This window comes from Physella acuta, unplaced genomic scaffold (assembly GCF_028476545.2).
Source record: "Physella acuta isolate Inbredline_101_S28 unplaced genomic scaffold, ASM2847654v3 ptg000607l, whole genome shotgun sequence".
Lineage (NCBI taxonomy): Eukaryota > Metazoa > Mollusca > Gastropoda > Physidae > Physella > Physella acuta.
Window position 1 is genome coordinate 1269577 of NW_026732126.1, and position 12897 is coordinate 1282473.

The 12897-nt window shown below is 36.4% G+C and overlaps 2 protein-coding genes across 2 annotated transcripts in view; both read right to left on the reverse strand.

The window, feature by feature from the left end:
* The window catches only part of LOC131947775 (uncharacterized), a 38313-nt gene extending 26134 nt beyond the window's left edge, over positions 1–12179 (reverse strand). The window contains exons 1-13 of the mRNA XM_059309076.1: positions 11987–12179; positions 8103–8227; positions 6991–7551; positions 5802–5861; positions 4966–5517; positions 4249–4505; positions 4048–4137; positions 3693–3853; positions 3156–3333; positions 2835–2944; positions 981–1044; positions 544–638; positions 58–184 (exon numbers count right to left, since the gene is read on the reverse strand). Coding sequence (XP_059165059.1) covers positions 58–184; positions 544–638; positions 981–1044; positions 2835–2944; positions 3156–3333; positions 3693–3853; positions 4048–4137; positions 4249–4505; positions 4966–5517; positions 5802–5861; positions 6991–7551; positions 8103–8169 — 2322 coding nt within the window. The 5' untranslated portion in view covers positions 8170–8227; positions 11987–12179. The remainder of the gene's footprint in view (positions 1–57; positions 185–543; positions 639–980; positions 1045–2834; positions 2945–3155; positions 3334–3692; positions 3854–4047; positions 4138–4248; positions 4506–4965; positions 5518–5801; positions 5862–6990; positions 7552–8102; positions 8228–11986) is intronic.
* The window catches only part of LOC131947773 (von Willebrand factor D and EGF domain-containing protein), a 92136-nt gene that overhangs the window by 6285 nt on the left and 72954 nt on the right, over positions 1–12897 (reverse strand). The window lies entirely within an intron of this gene.

Consider the following 12897-nt stretch of genomic DNA (forward strand, 5'->3'; position numbering starts at 1 on the left):
CATAGTGTTTATAGATAGCAATATTAAATTATTATTTTAATTGTTGAAATAGCCTACATCATACTGTTGACCTCCACCAAGTTGTTTTATCTTAGTTCCAGGAGTTAGCTCCCCATTTTGAATAATCTGGACATTCAGAGCTGCAGCATTGGACCGTAGACGGTTTTGTTTGGCATCACAAGAACTAAATTCAAATTATTATTTTTTTTTAATTAATTTGTTTTTTGTGTAGAGGCCTAATTGAAAATGATTTAAAATTTAGTGGAAATTTTTAAAAAGTTAAACTTTAAAATCCAATTTTAGAAAAATTGTAACAATATATATATATATATATATATATATATATATATATATATATATATATATATATATATATATATATATATACATATATAATTCAAGCTATTAACCTTTTATTTGCATAAATAATGATAAATTTAAAGAATAGTTATAAAATTGAAAAAAGCACACTATTTTTTAGTAAATGCAAAAAGTGAATATGCAATTCTTAATTTATGTTAAAATAAAAAAATAAAAACTCACTTAAATACAATGACATCATCCCCTGACTGTATCGCAGTTTTACAGTTGCAGGTGGCAAGTGGTGATGCTGAGCATGGGCGGAAATTTACCTGAACCTGTTAGTTTAGATTTAGCTGTTGTAACTTAATTTAATCAAAAATGTGTTATTTTTTTTAACTGGTGTATTTAATCTTTTTAATTGTAATAGAATTTTAATATTTTTCAACTGTTTACAAGTTTGCAAGCAGCTTACGATATTGCCACACTTTTTGTACTAAATGTCAGCTGTCAAATGATAATTTTTACCCAACTACTAGGCTTTCAAGAAACTAAATATCAAATCATGAATTAATTCACTTGAATTAAGAAAATGCTAATTTTTTTCTGCATGTTTATAGGATAAAAGTTTTATGTATTTAAATAGGATACAAGTGTAAATAATTTACAACATCTTTCACCTGATAAGGAAGTGTCTTGTGTTTGTAGAGAATGAAGTCACCTGATAGCTGGTTGTCATAGTAACTGGGAAAATGTAGGTTAAGTAAAAAATTAAATTTTAACGTAGGATAATAATGATGTTATACCATTACAATATTGTTTATAACATTTTACGGTGACAGGACAAATGATCTCAGACAAAATATCTCAGACAAAATATCTCACGGACAAATGATCTCAGGACAAATGATCTCAGGACAAATGATCTCAAGGACAAATGATCTCACGGACAAAAGATATCAGGACAAAATATATCACGACAAATGATACCATGGACAATTGATCTCAGACAAAATATCTCAGACAAAATATCTCACCGCAAAATTGTAATAGTGTATTTGATAGTTGATGTGACTTTTTTTAATAGACTTTCATACGGTTTTGTTTACTATGTTAAATATTGTTTATAGGCCTATATACATTCGTCAGATTGCACTAAAGATTTTAAAATTGAGATTACTAATATAGTATTCGAGGTTAAAGAAATTTTTCAATAGACAGCGTAGGTGGGCTTGCCAAAAATGAGCAATCCTACCATGAAATAACAATAAAGACACTCATTCGTATCAAGGTGGCCGCCTGTTTTGATGGCAGAGACATGCCTTAAGGGAAAGACATCCGCCCTCCATGGACAATACAACTAGCATCAACAGTCAATAGTTATGTGTCGGTCACACCTTAGTGATCAGGCGACAATGCTTATTTAAACTACAGCGGTCATCACGGAGCTAAGTGTGTGTAGTGTGCATGCAAACAAAGCAGTATTAGTGGTGATTACTCAGCTATGGCCTCTTTTGTTATCTGGTGAATTTATAAAAGCCATTAGTGGAGCAGCAGGCAAAAAGATTTCGAAATGTGCAGTTAGAAAATGTCGCGCAAGAGTTCACATAGTATTAGAGAGGTGTGATCATACCTGCCAGCAAAGAAACGTAAACGTTATGTTTGTGTTGGTGATCCAATAAAAACAATAGTTTTTTGTTATGAAAATGAGGACCTATTCACATTTTTAAAAAAAATATTTCGCGTGTTTTTGAACATTAATGTTGTATAGCTACCGTTACTTTATTTGTTTACTGTACCTTTCAGGCTAAAGGAGTAATTTTGTTTCAATTTTTACTTTTTCAAATCAAATGCTATTACAAAGGTTAAGTTTAATAAATCTTTTGATGCTTTGTTAAGCGTAACAAATTCACTGTATTCACAATTTTCTTCGTAAAAAAGTAAACAAAACCATATTAACCGTCAATTTTTAAAAAAAAGTTCAATTCAACTAAAATCATCGTACATACTATTAAAATTTTGCTGTGAGATATTTTGTCTGAGATATTTTGTCTGAGATCATTTGTCTATGATATCATTTGTCCTGATATATTTTGTCCTGGTATCTTTTGTCCGTGAGATCATTTGTCCTTGAGATCATTTGTCCTGAGATCATTTGTCCTGAGATCATTTGTCCGTGAGATATTTTGTCTGAGATATTTTGTCTGAGATCATTTGTCCATGATATCATTTGTCCTGATATATTTTGTCCTGGTATCTTTTGTCCGTGAGATCATTTGTCCTTGAGATCATTTGTCCTGAGATCATTTGTCCTGAGATCATTTGTCCGTGAGATATTTTGTCTGAGATATTTTGTCTGAGATCATTTGTCCTGAGTACATTTGTTATTAAGTGCCAAAATCTACTTTAAAATACCAAAAAAAAACTAATTATGATACTAACATAGCTATGTATGCAATGTGTCGTAGCTTAAATTCAGAATTTATGGAATAGTATTAGTAATATTAAATAAACTTGTTTCGAAATTTATTTACTTTTTATCAAAAGTTGAAATATGTGGATCATTGACAGAATAGCAGATATAAGTTCTGTCCTTATCAACAACAGTGGCTTGTATATCAGCACAACTCTCCTGGGGGGTCAGCTACAAGATGACAGAAACAATAAATTTATGGATGTAGATCTACTTCTAAGTCATTCAAAAGCGATTAAGTTAAAGCTAGAATTTTTATAACCACTGATGCATTGATGTATAAAGCTTTTAGTTGTTATTAAAACATAAGTAGCATTCATAACTTTCCCATTCTACAAACATTTAAAATTTAATTTATAAAACGTTTATGATAGTGCCTTACATAACCACTGAATTTAATGTAGCTTTGTATGGTTAAATATCTGTCCCCATCTATGATCCTGTCTATTGTTGCCTTCACTGGAATGATGATTCCATCCTTCCAATTATGATGAGAAAATTTCTGGCCACAGCTTTTAGTTTCAAATACAACTTGGGGTATGATTTCAGTGTTAGAACAACTGGAATAACAGGAAAACGTCGTATACTGAGTTAGCTCCCTTCTAATTTAAATTTTTAAAAATATCGCTATAATTACTGATCTGTCTTAGAATTTTTAATTACTTTAACGTTTATTTTCCAACACTATTTTTGTAAATTGTAATATAAATTGATTAACATGCTCTATGTTGACAGTCCTCAGTCAATATGTTATAATTTGAAATATAATTTAAAATTGTAATTTTGAGTGCTGATGTACTTGGTTGGCTTTTTGTGACATTGTGTGACGGAGGGGAGATGGGGGAGGTAAAACTCATCTTAAAAATGGTCTAAAAAAGTGTGAGATCATTAATGGATGACACCCTGCAGTAAATCTTACTTGAGTTCATCACTGCCTGGAAGAATCTCTATGACGACCTCCACATCACACGGACTTCCTGGTCTAACAGTACAGTAAAGTTCTGGTGGAGCAGTCAGTTTAAAAACCAGATTTACAGGACCTTGACCTTCAACTAATCTTAAGGTAGTTTGTTGTGGACACTAGATGAAATAAAACACTGATTTGTAAAAAGCTAAGCAAATACTTTTTGTTTTAATACTACTAATAAATGTTTAAATTTGTTAGGTGAATATAATTACATTATTTTTTTATTTGCACCAAAATACTTATTTCCTCTATTTACATAGTTTCGTTAAAATAACAAAAGTGGTATTTTTCTAAAGCTGTAACTTACTATGACCGATGGTATGATAACATTGCTGCTTTCTTCGTGACAATTTTTTGATCCACTTGTCACATTTTTTACCGCAGCCGAACAGTAAATCTGAAAAATAATAAAAATATAGAAAAAGTCTTTCTGAAACATACGTTTCTTTCACATATATTTTTAATGTTGTTATAATCATTTATCAGAAACAGTTTTCAAACTTTTTACCCTTTTCTTATACAAAGCTCGTTTAACATCAGTAAATGGAAAAAGTCCCTCAGATGAATTGATGTTTTTGTTGAAAGGTCTAACTTTTCTCTCTACGTGCAATGTAAACAAGATGTCCACACCTGCTGGTAGAAGCTCTGACAGTGAGCAGACGAAATAGCCCTCACCAAATGGTTTGGTCCGGACGTTCAGTTCCACAGCAGCAGGTTCTGGCGGACAATCTTTTCTTTCACTTCGTTTTTCCTTGACAGTTTTTACTTTTGAGAAACAAATATCGTATCAATTATGCGCAGAGTTGTAATAAAATAGAGTGGGGTTTACCTTAGAAAGCTTTAAATTAATCTGAGAGTATCCCTTCATATGTTCTGGTAATTGAAAAAGGTGAAACCTAATTCACCTGCCCATAGAACGTCAGGCTTCAAAGGTAAGTTTACTTTTTAATGGGACGGCGTGGTCGATTGGTAGTGCGTTCACATACTAGCCTGCAGGTCTCGAGTTTGGATCTCGGTCCGGACTGCAGGACGTCCCTGTGTCCATCTAATGCTTATGAATACCAGATTAACGTTGGGGAAAGTAAAGGCGGCTGGACATAGTGCTGACCACACCATCCCTTCATACACCGAGGTCAAGAAACATACAAACTCTACTTCAACTAAACACCTTTAGAGAAAAGAGAGCTTTATAGTCAATAGGTGAAAACAGCTCTTAGAAACTTACACACAGAAGAAAAAACATTCTCCTTTAGGTCCTCAAGATCTGTAAAATCATTGACAGTAAATCTATTTTGGTCAACTGGTTTGTTGGCGATAACATCCAACTGTGTGGTGTCCCTTAGACCAATGCCAACAACAAAGATGTGAATGCCCTGTGTTCTGGCCGCATCAGATTCTGCCTGAATGTTTTGGCTGTTGGAAACACCAGTTGTCAGTACTATGGCGATGTTATCAACATCTAAACGATCCCCATTTGACTCATTGAACATGGCTGTCCTCATTGTTCTAATGGCATCTGCCGTGTCAGTGTCATTTGGTGGATAGGCTATGGCGTCAATGTCATTTATGACGTCATCTTTAGTTCCATGTTTGTCAAGGTGGAACTGGATATGACTGTTACTACTAGTGACAACACCAATTCTAACATTTTCATTGTAAATATCGTCTTCGTAGATGAAATCTTTGATGAATGTTTTCATCAGATCAAAGTTAGATTTGGACACACTGGAAGTGGCATCAAGTACAAACACTAGATCAAACCTGGTGTGCACACGTCCTGGTGAGATGAGAAGTCAAAGTGCATTAAAAACATACATTGTATACACCATCAATCGCCAATATTAACGTATACTTAGAGACGCATTTTTTTGTCTATAATCTAAACAAAGCTTCACATTTGTAAACTTATGCTTTTCTCTATTCTTAATTATAGAAGATAAGCGAATAACCATTTTTTTTAAAAACAGGGTGAGTACAATATTAAGGTACATTTAAAGTTAGCATATTAAACTACTTTATACTTTGAAAGACTAGCGGCATGAGATGGGACATTTCACTTACTGATCACAACTGGTTTAGGTGTTGTAGGTGCAGGTGTTGGGGCTTCTGTCACGTACAAACCTGGTAACATTAGTCACAACATCATATATGTCAAAACATCATTGTTTAAGATGTACGATAAATACCTCTACTGGTGTAATTGTAACTAAGTCAAGTCACTTTTACATATAAGGCTGTAGACATATGCTTTGAAAACTTTATCTATAGCAGCTATATTAATTGGTTTGTTTGATTGCATTATATGCTATAAATTATTCATTTACTCAACTTAACGGTGTCATTTCTTTTCATTTTGGTACTTATGTGTATGTATGTAGGTCTAGGACTTCCTCCGACACTACCTTCCCCTGTCAATTACCCTTACCTCAGGTAATTACCCCCCCCCCCTTCCCCACTAAGCTGAAGAACACTAACCATAACCCCAAACCTAGACCCTATAGCTAACCCAAACCCCAATCCTAACCCCAACTCTAAACCTAGCCGTAACCTTAACCCTAGCCCGCCATAAACCAAACTCTAACCCAAACCCTGACCCTAACGTAACCCAAATTGCTAAGGGGAGTAGCGTCGGGGGGGGGGGTGGCGGGGGGGGTAATGTTCTTCTCCTTATGTCTATACTATGACAAGCTTGTATGTGTATGTAGGGGTAATTCAAAAACACCATCACGCCTTTTAAACGATTTTTATCTGCCCTTACTCGTAGATACACATCGTCACAAAAAACAAGGCACCACACTAAATGTCATCACGCCTCAGCCTACTAACCCCTCCCCAATAAGAAAAATAACATATTTCGGTTTTAATAAACTTTATTACTTCCTAAAATATTTACTAAGCTCTGTCAACATTGAGTATATTGATCGATTGTATTACAATCTACACATCGTCACAACAGTCACTGCCCCCTCCCCCCATTCCCCCCACTCCCCTACGTTTGTGACGTCGATAATGTAGACCCTCTTAGTACTATGACAGCCAATATAGTAAGATATGAAACTATTCGTATTTAGTTTTTTTAGTTGAATGCGCATGTTTTTGGAAATCATGTAAAGAGGAGATCACTCCCACAACTTTCTCCATTGTTACGTCCATGTTGTGTATAACTCGTAAACAGGGGTATTTTTTTAAAAGTATTACAATATTAATTTTTATGTACTAATTCGACATTATAGGAATTTATTCTACTTACACATGACGTTAAACAGTTTTTCCCTAAGACTTTTGAGTAAAGTATAATTTTGTACTTTAAACATAAAATCATCAACGGGCGTGCTTGCGATCTTATTTAATTCTTCGGTGATTCCTGCGCCAACACCAATAGCATAGATCTGAATGCCTTGGGCTTTGGCAGCCTCAGCCTCTGGGATTGTCCTTTCCCTGTTGATGTAAGACTGACCACCTGTGATGACCACTGCAATGTTGGGGACATTGGGGCGATCTCCGTGCTCAGGACTAAACATTGTCGTCCTCATTGTTCTTAGACCATCAGCAGTGTTGGTGCCCCTTGCGATATAAGGGATGGCAGAGATGGCTTGAAACAATTCAGCTTTGGTTTTATAGCTATCCAAGTGGAACAGGATTCTATCTGCACTACTAAAAATGACGACACCGACCCTAACATTGCCGTTGTCAATGTCGGCCTCAGCAAGCAGGTCTTTCATGAACTCTAACCCCAGCGTGTAGTTAGATGCTCCAATGCTTCCAGACGAGTCGACCACAAAGATCATGTCCATCTTCACGTTATCACAGCCTGGGATAGAATGACATTGAATGTAGATAAGACATAGTGTGTGTCGAGGAATGTAGATAAGACATAATGTGTGTCGAGACATGTGTGTTATCATTCTAATTGTAATGTATTGAAAACATATAAGGAAGATAACTCTGTCCTGCGCAGAAATAGTTTCTTTAGTTTTGCCCTTTAAGAAGATATTTTTCTCCGAGACAGGGACAATTGAAGCGTCCTAAAAAAGGTGGAGGGGGGGGGGAGGAGAGAGATAGAAAGAGAGAGAGAGAGAGAGACAGAGAGAGAGCAGCAATTTGAAAAATTGTTAAAGTTCATACTTTCTATTTCAATTTGACTTTATTTATCAATTTCATCGGTGGTGGAGGAGGTGGGGGTGGGGGGGGGGGGGGTAAGAGAAGAGCAGTGACTATAGCTTGATTACAACTTTGAAGACGATATCAAAGAATACAAAAACTAACTTAATCTAATCTTGGAGAAGTCGTGTGTGCTGTCTCAATGTTGCATTAGTTTAAATATCCTTTTGAATTATTAAAAATAGAGAAAACCCTACAAACCACCATAAGCTTGTGTCTGAAGGCTACACAGGGCAGCAAGTACAAGCAACACTGGGTGTGTCTTCATCTTGGGTTTGTTTTATTAACCGACTGGCACATACAAGCTGTTGTGTGAATGGTTTTATCTGTGAAATATTGAAAATTCATACAACAAACTATATATATATATATATATATATATATATATATATATATATATATATATATATATATATATATATATAATACACATATTGTATCTTGCTTAATTCACCGTCCAGGACAAATTGGTTTGGCCCCCGTTACACGAAACACTTATTTTTTTATACTAGACATACTGCCTAGCTTTGCTTAGATTTTCAAAAACATATGAGAATTTGAATGCATAATTAATTAGTTATTGCTGATATATGGAGCGTTTACGTTTCAACAATTTTTTTTTCTTTTTTTTTTTTTTTTTTTGCCTCAGACACGTAATTTATAGCGTCAGTTGTGTGTTCGCTTTAGTATTACAGTTTTCATCATCGGCTTGTGAGGACTGATAAGGACTGATACAGATTTACAATAGTAATATTTCTTTCTTACTTGTAGCCTGCTTTCATTCATTTAAGATGGTTTAATTATACATATATCTAATACAAAACGTCTAAATATAAAGAAAAAATTAAAATTAAAAACCAACCTGAAACTGAAAATGCAAATGTGTAATTAAATGATGATTCAAGGGATTTTTTTTTCTCGGCGTGGTGGGCTGAGGGGACGAGGGGGGGGGGGGGGGAGAGGGGGAATTTTTTTTTTTTTAAAGAAGAGCTGAAATGAATTTGGGATTACAGAGAATTAAAATGATACAAATTTTAAGCAATCGGAAAAGCAATGTTATTACAATGAGACACGTAAAAACAAACACTCTTCCCTTTCAAACATCTATATCTATACAGTCCTCAATTAGTTTTTTTTTCCTTTTTATTTTTTTATTAATTCAATTGTTTTAAACATTTAAATCAGTAATAATTATTTATTTGATAGATTTTACACAGCATCAAAGACATGAACATCAATTGCATATATAATAATCAAATGGAGAAAATAAAATGGCATAAGAACTAGACTAAAATAAGGTGTGCAAACTAGGTTTCTCTTGACTGCTTAGTTTACTGTGCTTTGTCCTTAGCTGAGGAGTCAAAAGTTCACATTGTAGCCACGCATGGACAGAAATAGAAACGACCGTGGAAGAAGTGTCTCTGCAGTACACATACTGATCTATCATTCCAAAACTTTCCATGACATAAAATTGACCCTTGGCAAAGAGGGCACGCTACCTTGAAAAATCCGCCAGTCCGGTTGAGTGGGGGGGGGGGGGGGGGGGGAAGTGTGTGTGTGTTACGTTTCAACAATAATGCTTATTTTAGAGAAATTGTTTTTGTTGTTGTTAGTTGTTTATAGTCCGATTTTTTTTAAAAAAAAAGGAATGTTCGTTATTTATAATCCTAAAGGTAATTAGAACAGTAGAACTCATAATTTAAATTACATTTACTTTTAAAATTAATTTTTACATTTAATTAGAATACACACCTTAATTCAAAATTTAATGTTTTACTAAAACGAATGCTATACTTCGTGATTTTCTGTTTATAATTAAAATAGTATACACGTGTTTGAAAAAATAATTATTTTAAAAAGCTACCTCCCTTGACATTTTAACGAAAACGTAGTCTTTGTTTACTTTGTTTTAACAAACAGTTGCTATGCTTGTGGTGATGTAATGTGTATGAAAGGTGAATACGTGGGACGGATCACTGCGTGTGTGTATGTATCATGTAGTGAGACGCGAGGCCGGGTGTGTTGACGTGTATGTTGTTGTACGGAGTGAACGAGGGTACAAGGGAAGCGACTGATCGGGTGACAGCGGCTGTGTTGTGTTGCGAGAGAAAGGTGGTGTGTAGATTGCGGAGGACAGTTGAAGGTTGAGTGTGAAAGCAAGGAAGTTGATTTCCGGACTGGAGGCACGGGAGATAGAGAAATAAAGAATACTGTAATAGCCTCAGTCGTGTTGTGCTTTTCTTTGAGATTCCTGACACTCTCACAATGCTTATAGAAGAAAATACGGCTTCTGGACAAATCTATCGACCATAATAAATTTTTTTCCAAAAGGAATATCGAATTTTTGTTACCCTCCATGGTCGGTCTAAGGCCTCGCAAAAAATCAGGGGGATCGTACGGCATTTTTTTAAAATATAAAGCTCATAAAAGGAAAATTTCACTCGTGGTCACTTTATAGCCCTCGCCGTGCGAGCAGGGGCTGACAGATAGTTTATCCATAAAGCCGATTCATTTACTCAGCTCTATGCAAAAAAAAATGAGCCAGATGTACAGAGCCAAATTTCCAAAACACTGTTTTGAAAAGAGTCATCGTTTTTCAGAAAATTGACAATGTTTATATAGGGAAAATTCGGACCGGTCAGTTCTAAAGGTCTTCCGGAGTTTTCCGGAACATATCATAGTTTATTTTTGCCACCCCCGAGGGTCGGTCTACGACCTCAGGAGTTATGAAGAGGTTCCTACGTGGGAATTTGTTTTCGATATATCGCTCATATAAGGCGCCGGTCAGTCGAGGTCAGTTTTGACCCCCTGTTCGTGGACTTTTCGTCCAACCGGCACAGGCCCTCGTGTTCTATCACCCCAAGGCAGGATCCTGGAAAATTTGAAGCGCGTGCGGCGCCGGAAAGTGCTCTGTCGGGCACCCGACAACTTTGCCCTATATATATAGACGTGCTGACACGCGACGTAGTATACGCCGCCATCTAGTTGTTTTATTTTCTGCTTATCAGCAATACATAATTTGTGAATTCAACACTACCCCCTCCCGCCCTCCCTCATCCTTCCCCCCTCCCGCCCAGTAAAAGCAGCCGTTTACTGACAAAGAAACGATCAATCAGAAATTGTTACCTCCCCTTCGTTTCAAATCGTTTAGTACTAAATTATCTGCCCCTAATAGCCGTCACTAACCCGGCTCTACGATTGTAAACATTCGGGGTGAACCACAGCTCACCTGACAGGTAGGGATGAGCGTGGTGGCTAAGCTGCGTGGTGTTTTCTCCATGAAGAGAATTATTTATACGAGCCGACCCGCGGCGTATCATATGCCGCTATTTAGTTGTTTTATTTTCTACTTTTCAGTACTTCATAATTTGTGAATTCGACAGTACCAATGCTGCCACTGAAAATATTTGCTTTAAAACACTATCAGTATGTCGTTAAGGACTATACCCCCCCCCTCCTTTCCCCTAATCCCTACCCTACCACCACCCCCCCCCCCCCACCACTCGCGAAAGTAGCCTACTCTTAGTTACCTCCCCTAGTTTAAAATCGTTTCAAACTAAATTATCTGCCCCTAATAGCACTAAACCCGACTCTACGACTGTAAACATTTAGCGTGAACCACAGCTCACCAGACCATGTGGGGTGGAGGTGTTAGGGATATGCCTAGAGATAAGAAAATGCTGCCCAGAGTTAGCTATAAAATCTAATAATTATAATATGGCTCCGCGGTATAGCAGGCCATTGGATGATTGCACATTGGATAAGTTACATGTTGCCCATGTAACAGCCCCCCCCCCCACACACACACCCGGTTCCTCTCCACACAGTTTATAGACCCAACACAGGACGTTGCTTATACAACTTGGAATTAACTATAAAATGGGTCTACGACAAAGTCCCGAAAGACACTTACCCGAATGTCGTTTGCCCGAAGGCCGATTTCCCGAATGAATACTTGCCCGAATGCGACAAATGCCCGAAAGCCACTTCGGGAAAACTTCCGGCTCCCCTTATAAAATAACTATAATATTTTTTGCTTAAATATAGAGAAAGCAAGCAAACAAAAAAAAGAAAGAAAAACAAACCTTTTTGCCACAAATAATGCTTTTAAAGATGTCCAATCTAGTCGAGTCTTGTATGGCTGTCCTTTAAATACTTCGATGTGACGACTATAGCAATAGTTGACTGTGGTTATTTCATCAGACTGAATGTTGTGGGTATTTTGGTGTTTTATAGGGACAACCGTCGACCAATCGTCTCGTGTTGAACCTTCCTCAGCTTTTCATCCGGGTTGTTTTATTCCAGCTCTGAATACATTGTTTACGCGTTACAGACAATTAAAAGTTCAAGTTCGTGAGACGCAATAAACAAGGTAGACGTTAATGTGATCGTGATTGAAATTTGTGTACTTGGAAATCAATCAGGCTATGTAGAATAGTTTTCTTGTTTTGAATGCCTCCGGGTTTTAAACCTTGAGCTGTTATTCTGGGAGCCATATCATTGTCTGGCTTCATTTTTAAGGAGCACAATAATAATTTAAGGTTTATTTTATGGACTGGGCGAGGAGCAACTGGTTCTTTTTTGTTGTTGTTGTTGTTGTTGTTGTTGATCAAAGATTTAACCAAAACAACTGATATAAGTATACGTCGAACGCTTTCTTAAGATGTTTATATTTATGTCCCAGAATCTCTTCAAGGCTCTGCTCCCCTCCCCCAAACGAAATGTAATGTATATAGAAAGCATATACTTTCATTAGTGTCTGCTCCCTACCCGAAAAATATGGTCCACCCCACTCCCACCCCCGTCCCCCGAAAATAGCAAGTGCCCCCCCCCCACCCACCCCACGAGAGGGGAGTCTGGAAGAAACACTGGTATGTCCAATTCCTATTTATACTACTACTAGGCACACTGCCTAGCTTCGCTTAGGTTTTCAAGAACATTTGAGAATTTGAATACTTAATTATTTAGTGACGGCTGAGGTGACTAGTGCATAAAT